Source organism: Vipera ursinii, assembly GCF_947247035.1.
Source record: "Vipera ursinii genome assembly, chromosome: 7".
Taxonomy (NCBI): Eukaryota; Metazoa; Chordata; class Lepidosauria; order Squamata; family Viperidae; genus Vipera; species Vipera ursinii.
The window spans coordinates 65,197,230-65,223,748 of NC_139521.1; the positions used below are offsets into that span (position 1 = coordinate 65,197,230).

The 26,519-nt window shown below is 40.3% G+C and overlaps 1 protein-coding gene across 1 annotated transcript in view; it reads right to left on the reverse strand.

Moving 5' to 3' along the window:
* PKD2 (polycystin 2, transient receptor potential cation channel) overlaps positions 1-26,519 on the reverse strand; it is a 33,385-nt gene that overhangs the window by 5,755 nt on the left and 1,111 nt on the right. Inside the window, exons 2-11 of the mRNA XM_083367026.1 lie at positions 21,158-21,268; positions 17,149-17,282; positions 15,129-15,379; positions 14,083-14,307; positions 9,111-9,339; positions 8,185-8,355; positions 5,105-5,286; positions 3,259-3,379; positions 1,173-1,271; positions 807-928 (exon numbers count right to left, since the gene is read on the reverse strand). Of these exons, the coding sequence (XP_083223152.1) occupies positions 807-928; positions 1,173-1,271; positions 3,259-3,379; positions 5,105-5,286; positions 8,185-8,355; positions 9,111-9,339; positions 14,083-14,307; positions 15,129-15,379; positions 17,149-17,282; positions 21,158-21,268 (1,645 nt within the window). The remainder of the gene's footprint in view (positions 1-806; positions 929-1,172; positions 1,272-3,258; positions 3,380-5,104; positions 5,287-8,184; positions 8,356-9,110; positions 9,340-14,082; positions 14,308-15,128; positions 15,380-17,148; positions 17,283-21,157; positions 21,269-26,519) is intronic.

Genomic DNA, 26,519 nt, shown 5'->3' on the forward strand with positions numbered 1-26,519 from the left:
TGCTTTCAATATTTTAGGTTAAAAAATTATTTTCTGGTGCTAGCAATAAATCAGGGGCCTTCACAGAGTCATTCTGCATTCAGCAACTTAATTATATTATTGGTTTGGGAGAACTGTCATATAATTAGCAGGGTCGCTAAATGTAACCAGAAGTGTTACTCTGTATAAAAAGTATGCCTTGAAAAAAGAACTATTGTGAAGTAATCATATCTTTACTTTAAGCCAGTAAATATACAAGGAGACAGACACCTTCTTGTAACTTAGTTTATTGAGATAAGAGTGCTATATGATGGAAGTAAAATATGTTTTATGGATACCTATTAAGAAATGCTTGTGATTAGAAGAATGGACAGGTATTTTCATACGGAGATGATACAAAGAAATTCATTGGGACAGTCTGACTTACAGAAAGAGTAAACCAGGAGTAAGTAAGGATCCATTCACCAACATAAAGGGAGGTGAATATGCTGACAGGAAGGAAACGACCAAAGAAATCATGATCTGACAGAACTGATGAGAATCTGAAAACGAGATGTGAGAAATTAAAGGAACAAAAGGCAATGGATAAGATACAAAGAAGACTAGTTTGCAAGGACAGAAAGATATGGAGAGAAATTGCAAACGGTTGCATGGTAAACTGTGTTTAATTTCCTTTCCTTTCTTTCTTCTTATCTAATTCCTTGGCTTACTATTTCTTTACTCCATTGTTGAGCTGCGGAAAACAACGCCACTCCTGAAAGGAACTGTGTGATCATTTATTTGTTATTTAATCCCTGTACAAAAGGAAAAAAACGGTGCAAAGTTACCCCTTTAGGTTTTGCCGCAGTTCATCAAAATTTAATTTGCCTCCACATTGGCGCAGACTCTCTGAAATGTCATCGACTGGTGTTTTTTTCAACTTTAATTTCACCATGGCTTTGGTGTATCCCTGAAAAAGGAGAGCAAAAGGGGGGTTTAACTCCAGTCTGGTCAAAAATGGAATTATAAACAATTTGTTACAACAGAACAAAACAACTAAATAAACTATTCTGTGATGGAAACAGGCATCATAAGCCCTGATTTTAATAAGAGTCAACCCTCTAAACATTAATGAGTTCAAGTCCCGCTTCAACTCTGAAAGCCAGCTGCGCGATCTGGAGCCAGTCACCGGGAGACTGGGAGTTCTAGATTACCTTTTTAATAAGATCTGAAAGTTCCATTTCCGACTTCTGCTGTATCATATCAGTTTTGACTTCTGAATATGTGTCGTTGATGATGGCCAAAAACATGTTCTGTTTAAGAAAAGCATTTTAGAAATATATTTAAAAAAAATGCTGACCAAGGATCCCAGTACAAAGAGAGTTATTTTTCAATATCTCTAGCAATTAAGATTGGCAACTGCAAGCATAAAACAATATTTTTTCTGGTCCGTTTAAACTGATTTAATGTATCTTACCAGAGTAGTCATTAGAAAAAACAAAAATTAAATCATTTATGCGGCATGTGGACAGTGCAGAAGGAAATAGAGGACACACCCTTAGGTCCAGTGGTGGGATTCAAATATGTGAACAACCGGTTCTCTGTGTGGATGCCACTTCCGGAAGTGCATTCTGGGCCTGGGCAACAAAAAATTACCTACCAGTTCTGCCGAAGTGGTGTGAACTGGCTGAATCCCACCACTTCTTAGGTCTCATGGAAAGTAGATTTTACATTGCCACTTGTATTAATGCCTCTTCGTATATTCAGAAAATGAAGCAGCTTCATCACTTGCTAGCATAGGACACCTGTGAGACTTTAGACCAGCATTCCATGAATGCCCATGTGAACCATGTTGATTTTGATTTTGACAGGAATTTGGCAGGTGATCAGAGACAGAATGGGACAATTCACCACAGCCAATTCATCACAGCCAACTTGCCATGGCTAGTTCACCACAGGACAACTCGCCATGGCCAACGCACCGTGGGACAACTTGGCACAGGACAAGTCAACAATTCCATTTAATTATTCAAACTAATTAAAAAAATATTTTACTTTTTGTCAAGGAAATAGATTAATAGCTAAACAGCTGCCTTATGTAATGTAACATAAGGTAGATGATGCAATGATAGAATTACTCAGCAGGGTCTGTGTCTGTATCCCTTTAAGAGCCTGTGTATAAAAGGGAAGGCTTTTGCTAGGGTGTCAAACTCAATTTCATTGATGGCCGCATCAGCATTGTGGTTGCCCTCAGGGGGCTGGGTGGGTGTGGCCTGGGTGGGCATGGCCTACTGGGTGGGTGTGGCTAGAGTGCGTATGGCCTACTGGGTAGGCATGGCTAGCTCTACATCGTTCGCATCAAGGGTGCCTATGGGGGCCTAGGCAGGAGTGGGACAGACCTGAGGGTCTCTGGCAGGAGGAGGGTCTCTGGGCCAGGGCCAAGGTAGTGGGGGCCATTCCCTCACTATTTCCAGGATGGCTTCGCATGAAACCACTTTGCAGGCTGGATCTGGCCACCAGGCCTTGTGTTTGGCATGTCTGTGCTAGAGTATCTCTTAGTTGTCCATTTTCCTGCTGTAACTGCTGTGTGTTGGAGTTTGCTGTATTACCAGGTGTATGTATATTGTTCCTGGTGTATATTGTAGATACTGTATGATAAACCACCATTTAATACAAACCACTGTTTACTGTATTTACTCCTGGGTTACCTCAGCGCAAAAAGACTGTGCGTGCTCTGACATTGTCATTCATTTTGTCCTCCTTCGGCAACCTTTCTTTATTGATTCTATTCTACCATTTCTTTGATATTACTGTAATTCTTGTTCCGTGGCAAATTGTCCCATGGCGATTTGGCTGAGGCACGTTATTCTAGACCCAGGGTAGGCAATCCTGGCTCTTTTATGACTCATGGACTTCAACTCCCAGAATTCCAAAGCCAGCATGGCTGGCTCAGGAATTCTGGGAGTTGAAATCCATGAGTCATAAAAGAGCCAAGGTTGCCTATCCCTGTCCTAGACCCAATAGAGAAGCAGAGGAATCTATACCTTTTTGATTTTATGTTTATGAAACCTGCCCACTTTTTAGTATAGTAATGCAATAGTGAGATTCTCCCATTACACAGTAATGATTTGGAAGGTGCATGCTTTTGGGGAGATTTAGTCATTTGTTGTTGTTGTTGTTCTGATACATAGCATAAAACTGGTATTAGTTGTAGTGAAAAATAATAATGCAAAATAAAGTTCAATTTGAAAAAGATGACCAGCAACAAAAAACATCAAGGAACAAAAAAAAGTTACATACCAAAAGAATGAAGAGCATAAAGAACACAAATGAAGTGAAATAAACTGGTCCTAAAATTCTGTTAGCTTCTTCAACCTCTGTAAAGTCAAAATCTCCCAGCAGGATGCGGAACTGAGTAAAGCTTTAAAGAGAATAACACACATATAGCCAACAGTTAAGGCACTGTGTGGAACTGGAATTTTCTTTACCAATTAACTTTAACCTTTCAGGATATTTCTAGTGCAAAATCAGGTGTTTGAATGCTTTCTGTAGCTGAGAGGCTGAAGTAAGCTGAATACAACGGAAAGAGGGTATTGAAGAAGTATATGCTAAAACAATCAAACAAACAAAGGTTCAAGAATGTATGGGTGAAAGTGGATTCAATTCAGATTGACCAGGATGAAAGAATTTCACTCAGATTTTGCATGATCACAAGTCCGTGTAAGAAAGCTATTGTTGGATGGGTTTCGTAAGATGCTGATGAAGGGATAGTCTAAGGTAGGGGTTCCCAATCCCCCGTCCATGGACCAGTACCAGCCCGTGGCATGCCAGCAACCAGTCCGCACAAACAAAGCCCCATCCATAGGATGCAGGCAACACACAAAACCATGCACCCTCCGGTCCACAGAAAAACCTCTCTCCATTCAACTGGTCTCCAGTGCCCAAAAGGTTGGGGACCTCTGGTCTAAAGGACAAAGGTTGGAATAGTGTATGGATATGGTGTAAGCAAGGAGGATTTGCAAATATACAGTTGATTTTCATTTTTATATCTCATGTCTTTTAATCTCTCCGATTTCTCTTTCTTACTCTTTTTTTCCACCTTGCAATATGATTGGGATGTACATATGTAAGTAATATCTCCAAGCTAATCCACTGAATCAGACAACATTTTAAGTCTGTAAGACATTTACTAATTCACTAAGGGCTTTTGAATCACATTATCTTACAGTTTAATCCCTTGAATGAGGACCACTGAAATGTACTCTCCATTTGGCTGACCTTGAAGAGTTCTCAAAAGCTACAGATGGTTCCAAATGCAGCAGTATAAACAGTTGTGAGCATGCCTCAGGGTGCCCAGATAACACATCTATTGTGTGAACTGTGCTGGTTACCAGCAAACCTCAGGGTATAATTCAGGTTTCTGATTGTGATCCACTAAGCTCTTATTATGGCATAGGACTGGTTATTTGAGGAACTGCTTTCCCCCCCCCCCCATCACCTCTGCCCTTCTCATAACCCGTGACAGCGTGGGCATGTTTCATCTCCTATCTACTGAGTAATGCCTTGTGATGGGACCAAGGAAGCATGATTTGTCTGTCACCATGCCTGTCTTCTGGGATGCATGTAGTGTATTACAGGTAAGTCCTTGACTTACGACCATAACTGAGCCCAAAATTTCTGTTGCCGAGTGAGGCAGTTGTTAAGTGAATTTTGACCTATCTGATTACCTTTCTTGCCACAGTTGTTAAGTGAATCACTGCAGTTATTAAGTTAGTAACACAATTGTTAAGTGAATCTGGGTTCCCCATTGACTTTGCTTGTCAGAAGGTCACAAAAGAGGATTACATGACCCTGGGACAATACAACCATCATAAGTATGAGCCAGTTGCCAAGTATCCAAATTTTAATCACATGACCATGGAGATACAATAGTTGTAAGTGTGAAAAATGGTCACAAGTCACTTTTTTCAATGCTGTTGCAACTTTGAACAGTCACTAAACGAACTTTTGTAAGTTGAGGGCAACCTGTATGTTCTTCTTTTATTTTCTCCAGTTTAATGAATTTATGCACCAACCATAATTGTTGAGTTGGACAGCTTTAGAAATCTAAACTATAACATATAAACAAAGAGTTCATTCTACTTACACACTATCCTGGAATGTACTGAAGTCATTAACTTGTGTCCCAAACACAAGGTAAGCTAGCTGAGCATAGGCTAAGAAGATGATGAAAAACATAATTGCAAAGCCAAGAATATCTTTGGCACATCTTGACATGGTTGTGGACAACTGGTTCATGGTTCGGTTGAAGCTGATAAATTTGAAAAGCTGATGAAGAAGAGAAAATGGTTGAAAACAAGCAGCCAACAGTAGCTAAAAGAATTGAGCTACTGACCAGAAAGAATTGCAGTGAACACATTCCATACCGAATAGTTACCGTAGGATACTTTGATTTCATGTTTATATATTCACCGAGCTGTGGTTTGTGATACAAAAGTGAAGGAAAACCAGAGTTTATATGGAAAGAACATCTTAAATATTAAGAAACGTAACGTCAAGGACCAGGGCTTTTTTTCTCATAGAACGCTCAGAACGGAGTTCCGGCACCTTTTTTTGGATGGAACCTTGTAGGGTAGGCAAGGTGGGTTGTATGACATGTGTGAGTTCCAGCACCTTTTTCTTTTACAAAAAAAGCACTGTCAAGGACTATTCCAATGGCTGCTTTTTTGACAGATCAAGATATATACAAAGTAAATACGTTAAAGGTTGAAATTGTGGCCTTATTTTCACTTTTGGTGTTCATTTGCCTACCTTGATGCTTAGATGTTTTCAGCTGAAACACTGAATGTACTATCTCAGTTGTATATTATTAGAGCAGACAAAAAAAAGAAAATCATTCTTGGGGGCAGGATATACTGCAAATATCAACTGTTTGCATTTGATATCATATTAAGTAGCATCAAGTATATAAAAAAGGGGTGGGGCTTTGATTGTACGATGTAATGAGCCCTTAGAATAACCTTGAAGAAGAGGAGGAACAGTTACAGCTCTGGTAACAATTAGAATAGGAGCGGAATTTGAGAATTCCCCTCCTTTCCTTTGCTCTTCCTAGTTCTTTGTAGGATAAAGGCAAAATCCCAGGGCTGGTATCAGCCCTTTGTGGTAAACCAGATATGAACACCAAAGTCATGAATACTGAAACTACAGGTTTCAACTTACGTCCACGATTGAGCTCCAATTTTTTGTTATTAGGCAAGACAGTTGTTAAGTTTTGCCCCTTTTAAGACCTTTCTTGCCACGGCTGTTAAGTCAATCATGTTAGTAACATGGTGGTTAAGTGAATCAGGCTTCCCCACTGTCAGAAGGTCGCCAACGATCCTGGGACATTGCAAACTGTCACAAATACCAGTCAGTTGCTAAGTGGTTGAATTTTGATCATGTGACCCTGGGGATGCTGTAGCGGGCCTTATGTGCGAAAGATGGCCACAAATCCCCTTTTTCAGTGCTGTTGTAACTTGGAAAGGTCGCTAAATGAGCTGTTACAAGTCAAGGTCTACTTGTATTTCATTGCAGAGTTACAGTAACAGAATTTTGTTAATTCCAAATGGCCCTCTCCCTTCCCAGCTTTTTTCCTAGAGAGAACTAGAGAGGGTCTGAGATACTTTCTCAAATTCCATTCCTGCTCTGGACTCATTTTTCCCTTATCTGATTTTTGCCTTGGCTGCAACTCTTCCTCCTCTTCTTCAGAACCCATCCCGTAAATTCATACTGCCATCTTGACTTTTTTTTGATCCTCCTCCTCCTCGTTGGACCTCCTGGATTGGAGACAGCATGTAATTCATCCCTTTCATGGCTCTCTCTCTCTCTCTCCCTCACCCCATCACCACCAATGACTCGGACAAGACAACTATCTCTTTTTTTGTTTTCATTTGGGAAGAGAAAGCTAAGGTGCAAAATGGTTGCCTTAAGCCCTGTGGAAGCTTAAAATGTCTATTTCATGGCTTAAATCAGGGGTGTCAAACTCAATTTCATTGAGGGCCGCATCAGCATTGCGGTTGCCCTCAGTGGGTATGGCCAGGGTGGGCATGGCCTACTGGGTGGGCGTGGCTAGAGTGCGTATGGCCTACTGGGTGGGCGTGCCCAGCTCTAAATCATTCGCATCAAGGGGGCCTGGGCAAGAGTGGGACAGATCTGAGGGTCTCTGGCAGAAGGAGGGTCTCTGGGCCAGGGCCAAGGCAGTGGGGGCCGTTCCCTCACTGTTCACGGACCACATGAAACCACTTCGCGGGCCGGATCTGGCCCCCGGGCCTTGTGTTTGACATGTCTGGCTTAAATACTCCACAAAACTATCCTGGCCTGGTCATCTTTAGAGGGCGACCTCTGTCCAGTGGACATATTTATGATGATGGAAGCTTTGCATTACTCTAGACACGATCTGCATGGCACAAGAGACAGAACTGTTTTAGACCTAAAGAGTTCTCCTACCTATTATTCTTCTGTAAGCCTAGAAGGTCTTCAATACCCTTTAATTTTGCCTTTAGTGAAATCCAAATAAATACTGCGAATGTGATTTAGAATCATGTGGATTGTCTCAAAGCAAATCAACTGAAAACCATTTTCATTTTCAGTGAATTTTATTATTACATTTCTGCTGTGTAAGATGGAAAGTGTTACTGTGGGGGTAATGGTGGGCCTACATTCCCCCCCGCCCCCCAACAAACTGTGATTTATCACAGCATGTGAACTGAGCCACCCCTTTGAGCAGAAACATTTTTAGGAGCTACTTTTTAATTCTCTATACAATCACATAACACACATTTAATTACTAAATTGTATTTTTACTGTAATCCTGCAATTAGAAACATCAACAACCTAAGATCTGCAATTATGGCAAAAACTAACTTGGATTGGGCTTTCTGCTCCTTTTTAGAAAAGCTCTTGTTAGTCAACCAAAGCTTTTAAAATAATTTTGATATGCCATGTCAGAAAGCAGTAAAAAAAACACCACTTAACTGCAAGAGTTTTATTTATTGCAGTACATTGTTCTATGTTCCTGACTTTTAGGATAGATAGACATTTAAAAGTACAAAAGAGAGGAAGACCTTGAATGCAAATTGATTTTCCTCACTCCCAAATTATAACTATTCAGTTTTTCAAAAGAAAAAAAACAATTTTCTTATAAAGTGTCCTGATTTACTTTAATTATCTCAGTAAAATTTGAATTACCTTTATCCAGACGAAAAACATGGTAACAGCTGCAACATTATTGAACTGGGTTTGCCAGTATGCTAAAGGTTCAAAATTGGGAAAGCTATTTTGATCTTCCAGCAGTTTCTTCAGTAGCTTATTCACAGTAGATATTTGATAGATATTCAATCCAATAGCTGCCAATGATAGCTGAGAATAGGAAGGGAAAAAAAAGAAAAAAACATACACAAAGTTTAGTGGACTAACTTTATTGCTCCTGCGTAATACTGTAATCCTGTCAATAAAGACGTCACTGTACTTTTAACTTCTGGTTTACACCTAGTACCACCAAAAGAAAACATTCTGGGTATCCTTAGTACCATAAGTACATATTTGGAGTATTGAGGAAAAGAGCATTGAAAAGAGATTCAAAAAGATTGTTCACATAGTTGGAGACCACTCTGAAATTTGTGGCCCATCCATTTGGACCCTTCATAATGTCTTGAAAACATGGCTTTATGCCTAAGCCTGGAGCCCATCTTAGAGAACCATTTCCTAATTGCATGTATGATGGATTAAGGGGATGCCCGGCTATTCATTTTTATTTTATGTGTCTTTATCCATTTATTGTAAGCCTCCCAGCATCGCATAAAAGTCAAATGGACACCTACATAAATAAAGTAGATAATACAGTATAAAATGCTTTGTAGTATAAGCATATGGTTTACTGTTCCACTGATTTGGCTACTGATTCATCAAAGATGGGAAGGCTGCTGTTTATTTCAAATTATTATTATTTTTCTAGCAGCATCAGAAAGGAAGGCATCCCTAGCAGTTATGGTACAGAAGGGGCAAACAAGGAGGGATCTATCTCTTTTGTTCATCAGAAACTTGAGAGTTGACAACTCCCTACAAAGTTTCTGGAATATTTCAAATTAGCCCAGTATTTAAATGGGTTTACTTACTGTGATTATGAGAACATCGAGACAGTTCCAAAGACTCCTAAAATAGAACAACCTGTGAATGTGAATTTCCAGGATTTCTTCCACCACGTAATAAATAATAAAGAGGCAAAACACAAGTTCACAAGCAGCCAAGAAAAAGTCAAAAGTGGAAATGTAGTGGATTAACTTCACTGGCTGGAATTGCCAGGATGTCAGGAGGCCTCCGGTGGGTGGGAATTCCACCAACAGCCTGCATTTAAAAATAAAAGTTATCTTGTCATAGATTATCCTTTTGTTGCTCAGCTGATATTAAATATCTTTTTTTAACCCAAGGGTGGACAATTAAGATGTTAAAGTGATAAGTAATACCTATGAAAATCCTATGCTTATAACTATTTTATTAAAAGATTTTAATTAAAATTATTTTTTACTTCCCACAAAATATATATTTTTTTATAATTTGCAAGTATTGGATTATTTCACTTACGCTTACTAACCTATGTTTGAAATAAATATACAGGGTTTTTATTTATGACCCTTGGTTTGGTGTGGTGGTTAAGGCTCCAGACAAGAAACTGGGAGACAATGAATCTTAAACCTGCCTTAAGTACAAAGCCAGCGAGATTTATTTATTTTTTTATTTTAATTCCATTTATATCCCGCCCTTCTCCGAAGACTCAGGGCGGCTTACAAGCTTAGCAGTAGCCTTCATTCTATGTATATGCCTGCTTATTAGGGCTTTCACACACACCCCAAGCGGCATTATTACAAAGTCAGCTTAATTGCCCCCAACAATCTGGGTCCAGAGATCACTTTGGGCCAGTCACTTTGTCTCAGCCAGAGGAAGGAGGCAATGGCAAACCATTTCCATAACTGGTGCCAGGAAGACTTGTTCATGTAGTTGCTAGGAGTCAAGTCTGACTTGAAAGGATTCCCCCACTCCCAAAAGAAAAAGAAATATTTGCAATATCATAATGAACAAAAACACTATATAATCAATATATAATTGAGGCTGGCAATAATAGCACACATTCTCAGCACAAAATGGGCTCATCTCGGTCCAGCTCAAGGGAGGGGGGGGAACCAGATGTTTGTGACTTTGCAAAAGGCCAAAAGAGTTGAGGCCATTGGTGTATGTGTGTGTGTGTGGTCATAGCAACAAAGAACTCTGTTATTTTCTAGAGTATGCCTGCTACATTTTTCTCTAAATTATCATTCTTTTTTTTTATTAAAAAGTTTTACAATACATTTTATCTTTAACAAACCAAAAAAAAGAAAGAAAAAAGAAAAAAACCCCTCCCAACCCCCTCCCCCCACCCTCTTCCCCCTCCCCAACCCCTCCCTCCCTTCCCCCCCCCCGCTTCCCAGAGCAAAATACAGGGTATAAAAATACAAACAATCATAATCTAATTTACGCAAACAATCCTAAACTATTTAAACTACTGAACTTTAACTCATATAAGAAAACTCCAAACATATATATATATATATATATATATATATATATATATATATATATATATATATATATATATATATCATATCAATAATTATACAAATACAGAATAATACTTTCCAATCTAATACCAAAACACAGGGTATAAAAATACAAACAATCATGATCTAACTTACGCAGACAATCCTAAACTATTCAAACTATCAAACTTTAACTCATATAGGTAAATTCCAAACATACATATATATATCATATCAATGATTATTCAAATACAAAATAATACCTTCCAATCTGATACCCAATAAAAACAATCTCAAATAAACCAATTTATATCAATTGTCTAAAACTATTCCTCATTCCAACTAAGCTTTAAATTCACATTATCCTAATATGTTATACAACTTAAAATACCATAGATTACTTTCCAAACTTAAGAAATTTTTATATAATCACATCATTCTTATATTCTTATATTCTATTACCTATTCCAATATTACCCATAAAAATATTACAAATTAACTTCAATCACAAAGAAAACAATTTATATCAATTTTATAAAACTATTCTTCTATCCAACTAAAAGCTTAAAATTTTTCATCCAAATAACAAATCATAACCTACAGAATATCAATAAACACTACTACAAATCTTCCCAATTAACTTTTCATAATCATCTTAGAACTAAAGCAACACGAAATATTACATAATTATTTTATAAGGGTAAAAAATATATCCCCAAATATTTAGTCCTTCTAGCAATTCCAATTCCCATAATCCTTATTACATTATTGTCTCTTACAGTTATGTGACTAAATCTTCAGGCTTGATTCATTCATCCAGAAGTAACATGCCTCTTCCAATTTCTGGCCTTCTCCAGTGATAATGAAATTTGACCCCCTCCTGTATCTTTCACATCTGCCTGCGTTAACCCTTCAGGGACTTGCGGGTTCTCTCTGAAACGTTGAGACTCTCTCTCACCGTTTTTCTTTGTAGATTCCAAAGATGGTATGGGGACTGCTTTTAAAACATTACTGTAGAAATCATGTGCCTGAATCTCCGTGGTAAAACAGTACCTCGTACCTTCATAGGTCACCACCATACCCACTGGTATTTGCCATCTAAACTTAATATCACGTCGTCTCAATTCTTGTGTCAAAAAAGCAAATTCCTTCCTTTTCCTTAAAATCTTTGCAGGGATCTCTTTTAAAATCAGAACTTTTTGCTCAGCAATTACAAAATCAATATTGTAGGAGGCCTGGATAACTTCATTTCTAATCATTCTCTTTGTAAAATAAACCACCACATCTCTGGGTAGTTTCCTTTGTCTTGTGATCCACGAATTAACACGGAAGATTTTATCTATATCTTGCATTATTTCATCTGCTGGTCGCTTCAACACCCCTTCCAAAGCCTCAGAAACCATTTTCTCCAAATTTTCCTTAGGATTTTCTATTAGGCCTCTGATTCTTAAAGCAAACTCCATCTGAGAATACTGTGTCGAAATCAAATCATAATCCATTTTCTCTATTACATTTTCAGTTTCTGTCATTTTGGCTTCCAATCTAATATCATTTTGAACAAGATCTTCCACTCTGTCATCCAAAATCTCAATACTTTTAACCATGCTTTCTACTGCAGATGTGATGTCTGCTCTCATTTCTTTTAATTTCTCTGTAAACTTCTCCTCCAACTTTTTCTCCATTATCTCAACAAATTGCTGCATTTGCTTTTCCATAGTCTCTTGCAACAGATTCTGCAAATCTTTTGCTGTAAAAGCTGATACAAATTCAGATGCAGAGGACAATGAAATTTTCACCGAAGACTGCTGCCTCAGGGCAGGAACTTTAGAAGATATAGCCGCCATTTTCATCCTCTATTGTTAACTACGCACTTTCACATGCAGATTCAGCAAAGTCCATTGAGTTAAAGATCAAAACATCATCTTCACCAAAATCTCCTGCATCGCTTTGCCTGCGTCCTCATTCTCAAAAGCTCTTCCTTGCTAGCAGGGATGGTTGCGAACGCCCTGTTCTGCTCCAAAAAACCCGGAGCAGAGGCGCCTCGCAGTCCGGAGCATGCCCAGGCTTCGGGGGGGCTCAATCCTTCCGCCGCCAAAACTCTAAGTTCTGGCAGCCCCGGAGAGCTCTACCCCTACCTGGACGCTCACCCCCTCCTTTTCTCCCGAGGTGGGGGCTTCCGAGCCACCGAACAGCTGATCAGCGCTGTTTTCGGCGGCTCTACGGAGCTGCGAGGCTGACAGCCAAGAAATGGCTGCCTACGGCGTCCTATCATTCTTCTTTTTATTGGGAAACGGCCTAGAAAACACTGCCTGTTGCAGTATAATTTTATTTCAGGTTAGGGTTTTAAAAATATAAAATCATGTCTGGTGCTATAAAACTGTAAACTGGATCAAACCCTTCTCTTCCCTACGATGTATCCATAAGCATGCTTGATGTAGGAAGCTAAATGTTAATGTGGTTTGGTTCTGGCCATCTCAAGAGTTGAACTTTATAGACTTCCTGGGTCAATATGGGCCCTCCTTGACTTACTACCCAAAATTGGGATCAGGGTTTCCATTACTAAGCAATTGAAGTTAAGCGAGTCAGACCCAATTTTGCCAGGGTTGTTAAGCAAATCACTTCCAAGTTAAGTGAATCACGTGGTTCTAAGCAAATTTGGGAAGGTTGCATATGTGATCACATGATCTCAGGATGTTGCAACCATCACAAGTACAAGCCAGCTGCCAAGTGCCCAAGTTCTGATCACACACCAGCAGGGATGCTGCAACAATGATAAGTGTGAGAACTGGTCATAAGTCAATTTTTTCAGTGCCATTGTAATTATGAGCAGTTGCTAAATGAACAGTCAAGGACTGTCTGTAATTAAACTTTTACCTAAATGTTTATGGAGATTCTCAGTCATCCAGATCATGGTTGTCCCAAAGGTGTTTGTTTTTTCACGAGGCAACTGGACTTTGTTTTTCTTTGAAGACGTTTCAATTCTCATCCAAGAAGCTTCTTCAGCTCTGACTGGACGGTGGGGAATGGAAGGATTTATATTCCTTGCAGACAGCTGGTCGTTTGCATTCTTTTATTGAGTCATTGAGGCCACTTGGAGGTTTATCTGTGTCCTCAAGGTCACCCATCTGCACTACTCAGGTGAGCCTGAGGTCACCGGTAAACCTCCAAAGAGATCCTCAACGACTCTCTAAAAGAATGCAAATGACCAGCTGTCTGCAAGGAGTATAAATCCTTCCATTCCCCACCATCCAGTCAGAGCTGAAGAAGCTCCTTGGATGAGAAGCGAAACTGTCTTAAAAAAAAAGTACTTTTGGAACTTTTACCTGCATGCTATTAATCTTACAAAAAATACCTCAAATAGACAATGTTAACTATAGCCTCGTGAGAGAAAAAAACACATTATGGGTAGCATGGCCTTCCTGTTGGGTATAATGGAGATGAAACCCACATGCACCAGAAGGTGGCTTCACAAATCAAGAGTTAAAGCTCAGTTAATAGTCAAACAGTCCATGCTCACCTGACAATGAAGAATAGATTGATATTTGCATTGTAGACGGAAAAGTCGATAAATACTGCCCTTGTGCCTCTGTCAAGCCACAAGTTGTTCTTAAGGACAGCAATCAAGGCAGAGGTGTCTTCTTTGCTTTTTGAGAGCTCCTGGTAATAGCCAGCTCCACTGTATGTGGCGATCAACCCCCAGTGGCTGCTCCCATTCAAGTCTTTTTCACTGCTGTACGTCCATCTAAAACACAACACTAGAATCATGAGAATTACTAGAATCCCACCTCCGTTACCGTCATCGTGAACACTTATGAAACGAATTATCCCTAAGCGCTTTTTTCCCCATCAGAAGTAAAACATGATGACAAAATATTTGAATATCCGTTGAATCTGCGGTATGCGCCATACATTGAATATTTTTCCTAGTAGGTGGGGTGGCAGCAACAGGATAGTAACTTGCAGGGGCCATCTCCAGAATAGTTTATCAGCTGTCTTAGTAGCACTGAAAAGCATGAGCATACTTGGTATAAAATTGGGTATGGGTTGCTCATGTAGCATGCCCCATTACTGAGGTCAAACATCAAAAATGGAGTACTGTCCTATTGGTAGGGCATACCGATAGTATGGGTAACGTAAGGGCTGATAATGTACTCTACACCTCCTCTGCCTTATTCAAATACACTATTAAGTCTTGATCAATAAAAGTTTCATAGCTGGCTCATCTGGTAAGCATATAGAGGTTTGGTCTCCAGAACATAAGAATAAACTTTAAATAGAATGAATGAATGAATGAATGAATGAATGAAGGAGCTAACAAATAAATGAAGAAATGCAGTTGTTATCTGATGCTATGGATGTGGTTGTTTAAAGGCCTTAGAAGCTTTAAGTCCTGTTAAATAGCTAAGACATCTATGTATATTGGGATGGGCAACTATGGCAACTTTATGACCTGTGGACTGCAACTCCCAGAATTCCTGAGCCAACATGGAGTTGAAGTCCACAGATCATAAAGTTGCCACAGTTACCCACGCCTGGTCTATACGAATGTGAATAAATACATACGCTGTCCCATTCCGGAGCCCAAACGGAGCAGTGTCCTCATTAGCCACCGAGTAAACATCGTAACAGTCTTTTATTTCATCTTTTAAATCTTCAGGTATCGAACATGAGGCATTCCTCACTTTCAGCTGCCGGATACGAGGCACTCCTAAAAGTAGATTCTCGTGGTAGATGAAACTTCTGTTCTCTGCCACTGTTTTATTATTGTACCACATCTCCCAGTACAGTCCATCCAACAACGGCCCCTCAGTGAACTGAAAGATTAAGCAAACTGTTTTAGATTGAGAATCAGCGATGTGCTGCCTCTGATGCTACTTGCTGGACTCTACTAAATTTCAGCCATTAAAAAATGTTTTAAAAAAGAAATATTTTTAATTCATATTAAAGTTAATAAGCTGCCTTGAGGATCACTGTCCCCTCACATAAGATTTCTTGTCATTTGGTCATTTAATTTAATTTTTAAATATCCCTTTTATCAGATAGATAGATAGATAGATAGATAGATAGATAGATAGATAGATAGATAGATAGATAGATAGATAGATAGATAAAGACAGACAGACAGACAGACAGGCAGGCAGGCAGGCAGACAGACAGACAGACGATAGATATAGTAGACCACCTTGGCCAATGGATCTCAACGGAATGTGATACAATAAAGGAAATTTAACAGCATGTTAAATGTGGTTGGCAGGCATTCAGCAAACTAATAATAATTTTCAAGAATAACCTCCACCTATGGCTGAAGAGAAATGTTTTTGATCAGTGTGTGTTACCTGCTCTAACATAAGCCAGTGAAACATGGACACTAAGCTCACAATCGATAGAAAAGCAACAAATGTCATAAAGAGCCATGGAAAGATACATGTTCGACATTAAAAGACAAGATAGAAAGACCTGCACATGGATTAGAGCAGAGTTCCCCAACCTTTCCACCTTTGCGGAACAGCATGGGGGGGGGAGAGGTGATGGTTCAGCATGAGCTGCGGGCGTGCGTGTGCATATGTGCAGCTCCATTTGCGTGAGCGGTGGGCATGAGTGCTTGCCGCTTGTGCAAATGGAGCACGTATGCACGGGCTCACCTGGTGCTCATACACGTGCGTGTGCCTGCTTGCTGCATTGGGCCTTCTGGTTTTGAACAGCTCACGGCCTGTTAGTGGGCCGTGGCCTGGGGGCTGGGGATCCCATGATTAGAGAACAATCAAAAGTATACGACAGGGGTGTCAAACTCAATTTCATTGAGGGCCGCATCAGCACTGCGGTTGCCCTCAGGGGGCCGGGTGGGTATGGCCAGGGTGGGCGTGGCCTATTGGGTGGGCATGGCTAGAGTGCGTATGTCCTACTGGGTGGGCGTGGCCAGCTCTACATCGTTCGCATCAAGGGTGCCTATGGGGGCAGGAGTGGGACAGATCTGGGGGTCTCTGGCAGGAGGAGGGTTTCTGGGCCAGAGCCAAGGCAGTGGGGGCCGTTCCCTCACTGTTTCCAGGATGGCTTCGCGGGCCGCATGAAACCACTTCGCGGGCCGGATCCGGCCCCCGGGCCTTGTGTTTGACATGTCTGGTATACGATATCATGAAGAGAGTAAAAGGATTGAAATGGAAATGAGCTGGTCACATAAGGAAGAAGAATTGGTGGCAGGTGGACCAAGGCAGTCCTAGAATGGATCCCACTTGATAAAAAGAATCCATGAAACAGACCTAAAACAAAGTGGATCATCAACATCAGTAAGTGTTGTGGGCCCAATTGGCAAAAGAAACCATCTTGCGGAAGAGGCCTTCATCCTGCAGTGGATAGAAAGTGTTTGTGTGTGTGTGTGTGTGTGTGTGTGTGTGTGTGTGTGTGTGTGTGTGTAAGTCTGAGTCAACCTTGAGAGCTGGTGAGAATCGAACTCCTGGAGTCAGCAGAATTAGCCTGCAATACTGCATTCTAACACCAGTGCCCACCAGGGCTCTCATAATTTATGTTAAATCTGAGTGATATGCATATAGCTTAACGATATCAAGAATCACATTTCAATTAGTACCTTCCAGAAGTCTTCCATAGTAGACAAAGATCTGAAATTGGTTTTCTCCATCTTTGATACTGGTGTATCGAGAAACAGCTGGGACATTACTCTTGTGTAGTAGTAAATGTTAGAATTCACCATTCCGTAAGATACTGTAAACATGAATTTGGAAATAATATGTATTTCAGATAGAAATTTATTAATCACCATCTTCATCTGTAACATGTAAGCAAGCAATATTTTATCTGCTATATTATCAAGAATTATCTCACATGGGGCTCTTTAGGATGAGCCTAGATGCCAGAGATTGTCTATGTTTAATGCTAAATGCACAAGAAGTATTCATATTATGTATGAATGTTCCCAACATCAACCAAAAAGTAAATATAGTTCTTCCGAATTCTGTTCAACAGATCCTTCATACGTTTCCAGAAACTCTTGTGTTGAAGGAACCCAGGACAATGGGGAACCTGTAGCCATCTAAAAGAATAAGATGGATTGATGTATATGCATATTTGCTGTTTATTTTTTTCTTTCTTTTCCTTTTGTTTTATTTGCTGGCTAAATGCTGTAATAAAACTGAATTGAAACTGAAATTATCTAGATTCAGTTTCTGAAGAAAACGTACACTGGAGGCAGTCCTCTTATCCAATCATTAGGACACGGACTAGTTTCTAATACTAAACCTATTTGTTTATATTTAATATCTGAAAAAAGCAAAAAGCAAAAACATAAAAAAGGTACATGCAGTTCTAATTTATTTGTCTTGGTGTCCGGAAAAGCGAAGTTGGTTTACTTAGTGAAGCACTTAACTGGAGCTACATTCAGTTAATCGCCTGCCCAATTATATTCTCTAGCAGAAATAAAACTCCGCAGGAGATTGCATTGCAGACAAAAGGCAGAGCTCTTTCAATATTTTATGTATCCCTAAAATGTTCTAAGACCCAGTTTGATGTGCTTGTTAAAACCACCAAGCTGGACATCAAAAGACTGTGGGTTCTAACCCTGCCTGAAGCAGGATTACGAAGCTTGCCAGGGGATCTTGGATCAGTTATTCCCTCTCAGTCCTAGGAAGAACGAAATGGCAAATTATTTTTTTAAAAAATTACCAAGGCTTTGTGCATGTACTGTAATTGGCAAGAGTCAAGACTGACTCAAAGGGACAAAAAAAATAAATCCCATAATTGAAGAGAGAACGGCTCTTTTAATATCATCAATACACGGACCCATCGTGATTTCGAATTGTGGTATTGGAGAAGACTCTTCAGCGGCGGTGAGATTCAGCTGGTTTGCACCAATTCAGCAGAACCGGTAGCTAATTTTTTGTTGCCCAGGTCCAGAATGGACTTCTGGAAGTGGCATCCACACAGAGAACCGGTTGTCCACCTACAGTATTTTCCGGCGTATAAGACGACTTTTTAACCCATGAAAATCGTCTCAAAAGTTGGGGGTCGTCTTATACGCCGGGTCGTCTTATACGCCGAAAAATACTATTCACCTCTCTGATCTGCAGTCCCCGGCAACGCGCTCCGAAGCCGCCTCCCAGCCAGCATGTCGCCACCAAACTTCCCAGCCCACACCGCGTCTAGGCACTGCAGCCCAGATGGGTCCGGTCCCGGTCAAGGACGCTGCGGAGCCCGCTGGTACCGGGCGAGACCTGGCAGAGTTGTCCTGCGCATGCGTGCGCTGGCCAGCTGCCGCGCGTTGGTGTGTCAATCACTCATCGGATCGGGGGAGGGGACGGAACGGCTTGGAGCTGAGCCGCTGCTGTTGCCGTCGCCACTGGGGTTTGGACAGGAGGGAGAAGCCTCCTTTTCGCGAGCCTCCCCTGCCTCCGAGCCAGGCCGGCGATCGCTGGAGGGACGGACACAGCGTCGGACGGTCGGAAGAAGCAGCCGACGCGCGGAAGGCAGGCTCACGATGAGTCGAGGTGGGCCTGCGTCTGTGGCGTGCAGGGATGGCGGGGGTGGCTCCCGTAGCGAGGGAGGCGCGTCCATGGGGAGACGGGTGAGGCCCGTGCGGCGTGCTGCAAAGAGGGGCCCCGCTGAATGTCGCGCCCATAGGCCGCGACAGACAGTAGGAAGGTAGCACCTTTGCTCCTGCCGAGGCACCGCCTGACCCGTACCGACCGGAAGAATCGCTTGCCTGGTCACGGAGTGCGGAACAGCGGTACTTGGCGCCCCTCTTGCCCGCAGAACATGCAGCGGCCTTCGCCAGCCGGCCTTGGCATGGCCGCCCCAAGCCCGGCTCTCTAGCACGTCTTCCGGGCCCGCCTGGCCAACCGTCTCCTGGGCGGGGCTTGGCTCCAGACGCGGCGGCTGCTCCGTCTGCAAATGCTGTCTCAAAGCCGAATTGCGCTTGGCTGTGCAGGCTGCCGAAAGGCGGGGACTCAGAGTTCCCGCGGTGGTTGCGGCTTCTGGTGTGCTGTTTGCAGAGTCTGGCCTGGAAGAGCGCATGGCTTTGCACCATTTGCATCAGACGGGGCTGAATCTGAATCGGGCTTGTGTCGGACACTTGGCAACGGGCATGTAAGTATTTTCCGGCGTATAAGACGAAAAACCTTGAAAATCTTCTCAAAAGTCAGGGGGTCATCTTATACGCCGGAAAATACGGTATTTGAATCCCACCACTGCTCTTAAGCGCCTGTGGATTGCAGGGGAAGATCAAATCAGTCAGTCTTAAAGGAAATCAACCCTCTCGGTTCTTTGGAAGAACAGATACTGAAGATGAAATACTTTGGCCACTAAATGAGAAGAGAGGAGTCATTGGAAAACATCCTGATGTTGGGAAAGAAGGAAGGCAAAAGGAAAAGGACACAGCAGAGGATAAGATGGATAGACAGTGTCATCAATGCAGTGAACATGAATTTGGGTAAACTCCAGGAGACAATACAGAACAGGGAAGCCTGGCATGCTATGGTCCATGGAGTTGCGAAAAGTCGGACTTAGCAACTGAACAACAACAATATCATGTTGGTTTTGTAATGAAAAGAACAAGGCCACAATCTCCCTTTATTGTTAATAAAGGTTGTATTTGTAATATTTAATATTTTAAATATCTACATTTATTTATAAGATATTATTTTGCAAATTAATCAATTTTAAAAATAACAACAGAATGGGAATACAGACACACTTATTTGTATCCCATATTTATTATTTTTTATAAATAACTCAAGAGGGCAAGCATACAGCATCTAATATTCTGCCTGTTATTTTCCCCACAATACCAACCCAGTGTGATGGGTTCAGCTGAGAGAAAGTGGCTGGACCACAACAGCTGGCTTTATAAAGGAAATATAACTTGAATACAATATGTGCAGAGGACTATGGAAATAGCCTTGAAGAAAATATGCAGCAGCAGTTAGGAAACATGAACATAGCCCAGGAAAACATGAACTTGTGAGAAGAAAACTCAAGATAATGTCAATTTAAGACTCTATGGTATAGGCCAGTGTGCCTGGCTGAGGAATTCTGGGAGTTGAAGTCCACAAGTCATAAAAGGGCCAAGTTTGAAAACCCCTGGTATAGACAGACAGAGGGAAGGAGAAAGGCTGCAGGTTCTGATATTATAGCTTATAGTAAGTAATATGTTTTTTTGTGTGTGTCTGTGTGTGACTGTTTCCTGATCTGCTCTACCTTGTAAAACTAATAGTATTGTATTTATTGTTTTACGGTAGTAGAAGTCTACCTAACTGATATATCCACTATAGCTGATTTTGTAAAATCTCAGACTATACATTTTTTCTTCTTATTTTTAAATTGTAGACTGAAATTGTACTATACTTTTAGAATTATCTTCTTCAAACTGTTTTCCCTAGATCTTGAATCAATCTACAGCCATAAGAATTAAAGAACAGGTTTGGGAAGTTATTATAGCCTATATGAATTAGCAATTTTCTGAACATCAGATTTGACTGGATAAGCAATAACCATGGCCTCAAATTAAGAAATCTTTCAGACTCTATTCCATTATGTATTAAATATCAGTTTACCATCACATTAAAATATCAGCAAAGACTACTTACAGATTGATAGGACCACAAGAAAAATCAAATATGTTATTAGCTCTCGCAAAACGCTTTTCAAGTATTTCTCTCGAGTTGTAGCTTCTTCCATGAGCCGAGTACCCCACAGACCTTAAAAAGAATAACCAGGAATCCGTAAGAAATACGACGTATTGGTATATGAAAGGCATCAGTATAAACTAGTACTAGTTTGGCATTGTTTAGTCTGATGTATAAGTTTGGGCATTTATTTCCACCTTACAAGATTAATATAAGACTTACTTTGTACAATAGGTTATACCTATTAACCAAAAAAACAAGGAAATAAACTAGAAAGGGATGAAAGATTGCTACCTAAGGTGTAATAACTGAATGCAGGTAGTCCTTGACTTACAACCATTCATTTAGTGACTGAAGTTACAACGGCACTGAAAAAGTGACCACTTTTCATATTTACAACTATTGTGGCATCCTTCTGGCCACATGCTCAAAATTCGGATGCTTGGTTCATATTGATGACAGTTGAAGTATCCCAGGGTCATGGATCCCCTTTTGTGACCTTCTGACAAGCAAAGTCAGTGAGGAAGTCAGATTCATTTAACAACCATGTTATTAACAACTACAGGATTCACTTAACAACTGTGGCCAGAAAGGTCGTAAAATGGGGCAAAATTCACTTAACAACTGTCTTGCTTAGCAATGGACTTTGGGGCTCAAATGTGGTTATAAATTGGGGACTACCTGTATATCATTTGCATCAATATTACATCACTGGAGTTCTAAGTACTACCAAGATAGCTCAAGCAGAAGACCACTGATAAGACTAACCAAGTTAGAATGGCAAACCTTGGCCAGCAAAAAGCACCTTGTGCAATTTTTACTGGAAAATATGGAAATAGTTTTTGCAGGCAAAAAAATAATAATCCAAAAAAACACATATTCAAATTTAGTGGAACAGCACTTGGCTCTAGGTAAGGAAATACGTTTATCTTTGTCTTATTGGCAGTTAACAACTTTTCTCTCAAGACCAACACAGTAACAATGAAACCAATGGCAACAGCATATAAATACATTGCAATGATGATGCACTATTTACAAACACTGCTAAATTGATGTTTTAAAAAGCAATACTCCACTAATGCAGTTTATTGAAAAGGTTCTTCTACAACATGCTCTGTAAGAAATCATCAAAAAGGATTTAAAGATTTTAAACATCCCAAATAGGCCAAAACAGTTACTCAGCCTCTTCTGGAAGGCAGCCAGACCAGAAAGCTCAAAATGTGTGTTAACAGCCAGCAAAGTAACAAAAAGAACTATAAAGTTCTACATTATTGAAAGTCCACTGAAGCTAGGCCAGTGATGGCGAACCTTTTAGAGACCGAGTGCCCAAACTGCAACCCAAAACCCACTTATGTATCGTCGGGTGCCGGGTGGGCGTGGCCCATTGGCTGAATGTGGACGATTGGGTGGGCATGGCCCATTGGGTGGGTGTGGCTGCAGTGGTAACGGCAGACTGGGTGGGACTAAAAAGTTCAATCAATCAATTCCAACTTGGCGAGATCTTTTTTTTTCCCCACAAGAAGTTGAAATTGATTGATTGATTGAACCTTTTTTTTTTTTGCACATGGCGATGCAGTCCTAAAGCGAAAAGGTTCTTTAAAATCCAGCTGAAGGCCTAGGACTGGGGTGACGGTGCGTGTGCCCACAGAGAGGGCTCTGCGTGCCACCTGTGGCACCCGTGCCATAGGTTCACCACCATGGAGCTAGGCTGTTCTGTATCCGTTTATTAAACTTGTGTGTAATTTGTACAAAATTTGTAAGATGTATTTGCATGCTGTTGCACATCCCACTTGCCTGAGAAACAGGCACCCCCGCAAATGATAAATTGACAGAGTTTTGTAGAAGTTTGCACATTACCTAGTACCAATTACCACCCACTTGAACAACAGGAGAAAAAGTTAGGACAGTGAAGATATTTTCGGTCTCAACTTTCACCAGTTCTGGCTAATGGCAAAGAATTTCAATCCAAAACTTCTGAAGGATATCAGATTGCCAACCTCTACTCTTTAAGGATCAGGGATTTGTCTTAGTATCTGAACAGATGTGTCAAGTTATAGTGCAAAGGAAAGTACTCTAAACATGTCCCACTTTTTTTAAAAACAACAACAAGCTATGTTAAACTGTATCAGTTTTGTATTAGACCAACAATGAAGATCAATCCCTGTCCTGTAACAGTGGATCATGACATAAGAACTGAACAGTACATGTTGCCAAAAACAGTACATCAAATCAGTATATAGATCAAAACAGTAGTTGTACAAAATGTGCTCATTTCATCATACCAAAGGCATGTTACTAAAAATAACAGCATGAGCTATCCACAGAAGGAATTGCAATGCAAGAAAAAGGGCATAACTTAGGTATTTTATGTCCAGTAAGTAAGCTTGCAAACATAGCTTAGGTCTTTTTAGTTGTTAACATCTGTCTCAAATAATTATCACTTGTGGGAGGTTTTTTAAATTAACTTTTAAGATATATGCTACTTTGTAGCAGGATTTTCTCTCTCTTCTATTCTGTGAACCATCCTGCATATAAATAAATTACAAGCAAACAATATTATATGAAAAGAAGCGAGTGAGCCTTGGTGGAGCAATGGGCTAATGCCTCCTTAAGTAACAAAAAAAGTAAAAAAAAGTTAAAAAAAAAAGTTAAAAAAAAGTAACACCAGCTGCCTGCAATTAGTGCAGGTTCTCATCCCACCAGGCTCAAGGTTGACTCAGCCTTCCATCCTTCCGAGGTAGGTAAAATGAGGACCCAGATTGTTGGGGGCAATAAGCTGACTTTGTAATAATGCCGCTTGGGGGTGTGTGAAAGCCCTAATAAGCAGGCATATACATAGAATGAAGGCTACTGCTAAGCTTGTAAGCTGCCCTGAGTCTTCGGAGAAGGGCGGGATATAAATGGAATTAAAATAAAAAAAATAAAAATAAACGGCTTACAGTACAAAGCTGAAAGTAGCTGCAGTTATGCTTGTCTGTTTTTTTACTTCTAAGGATTAATATGGCTACCCTTCTGGAATTTGTAACTAACTAGATGGCTATCCTGAACTGGAACAAATGAGCAAAGGCTGGTTGGCCAGGCAACAGAAAGTTTGAAATGCACTCTGAATGGATTGGAGTTTGCAACACTTGGCAAAGAAATATTTTACTTTTGGGGAAAAAAGAAGCATAGCTTAAAAAATAGATAGTCTATGAATTCTGCCTGGTGCCCAGGGTAAAAGTTTCATATTTTTTCAGGAAAGGAAAAGGCTTAAAGCTTTTCCTTAAGACCTTTCATTTTGTAAATGTTTTTGCTCATACAGGCGAAGATCACCTCAGCTTGCCTTGGCCAGGGCCTTCAGAGACAAGGTGAAAGTGATGTCAAAGAGATAAAGCAGAAAGATGTTGTCAAGATACGTTCGTACTTTGCTTAGGAGCAAATGGGGACAGGCCTCAAAGCATGCGAATAAATTGCAGTGAAGTTGGCAAATTATGTAATATTGTCTGAATACCCGCATCTGCAGCACGGTAACAACAAATCTGAATTCAGAAGAAAAATCATGTGATTTCAGGAAAAACAAAATCAAGTTTTCAAACACACACACACACACACACACACAGACTTTGAAATAGTGACAGTGGATTGCCCTTCAAATACATATGACCAGTTCCACATTATAACTGAATAGATTTGCATTACCTACTACATTTTTTATAAAAACTGCTAGGTTCCACCAATGTGTATTAAATTTAGATAGCAAGGGTTAGTATTCAGGAATATTTTAACTGTTATAGTAGAAATAGTCAATCACAATCTCCTTGGGTTATTGTTTCGAAGATATCTCCTTACCAGATTTCTCAATGTTTTCAACAGTGGCAGAGCTTCTAAGGTACAGGTGGTCCTCAACTTATGACCACAATTGAGCCCAAAATTTCTGTTGCTAAGTAAGACATTTGTTAAGTGAGTTTTGTCCCATTTTACAACCTCTCTTGCCACAGTTGTTAAATGAATCAATAGAGTTGTTAAGTTAGTAATATGGTTGTTAAGTGAATTTGGTCTCTCCATTGACTTTGCTTGTCAGGTCACAAAAAGTGATCACATGACCCCAGGATATTGCAAATATGAGTCAGTTTTATCAAGCGTCTGGATTTTGATCATGTGACTATCAGGATGTTGCAGTAGTCATAAGCCACTTTTTTCAGTGCCGTTGTAACTTCAAACAGTCTCTATATGAACTGTTCTAAGTTGAGGACTACCTGTACTTCAAAAGTTCTTAAAAATTCAAATAGATATTCAGAGATGTATGTATCTGCCTTGAAAGTAGCTCACATTTACACTGTATAGTACAGTTAAGACATCAGCAGTTGACCATAGGAAATGTTTTATAACCATATCATAAAAGTTGGAAGGGACCTTGGAGGTCTTCTAGTCTAACCCCTTGCTCCGTAACATTTTTTATGTCATAAAGTGCTTTATAGAATTCACCAATTCAATTCCATAGGATTTCAGATTTAGGATGCACTCTGTACAGTAGCCCATTAAAGGTATTTTGGTTTAAAACGTTTTGTCTTACGATACACTATTTCACCCAGTTAAAGGCTATAGGCACCATGTAATTTTTGTCATGAGATCATCTGGATATTCTTAAGGCCAAAATGAGAACATCACATTACGTTTGGGGCTATAAAGAAAGCCCTAAACTTTTTATTCACAATCATTTTTTCTCCAATTAGAAAACCACAGACTACAATTTAAAATCAAAATCAAACCCATCTGGAGGATATCAATTTGGAAAAAGTCGAGCCACCCATCAAAGGAATAAAATACAGATCACAATTATTGGAAATATGGAACAAGTTCAGAGAAGAGCAACTAAGATGATACAAGGCCTGGAGACTAAAACATATGAAGAACAGCTGCAGGACATGGATTTGGCTAGTCTAAAGAAAAGAAGAAATAGGGATGACACGATAGCAGTATTCTACTATTTGAGGGGCTGACACAAAGAAGGGGTCAAACTATTCTCCAAAGCACCAGAGGGAAGGATGAGAAACGATGGTTGGAAACTGATCACAGAGAGAAGCAACCTAGAATTAAGGAGAAAGTTCCTAACAGTGAGGACCATTAATCAGCGGAACAGCTTGCCTTCAGAAAAAGTGGGTGCTCCATCACCGGAGGTTTTTAAGAAGAGACTGGACAACCATTTGTCTGAGATGGTATAGGTTCTCCTGCTTGAGTTGGGGGCTGGACAAGACCTCCAAGGTTCTGTTCTATTCCATTGTATTCCTTCTATTCTATTCTATTCTATTCTATTCTATTCTATTCTATTCTATTCTATTCATTC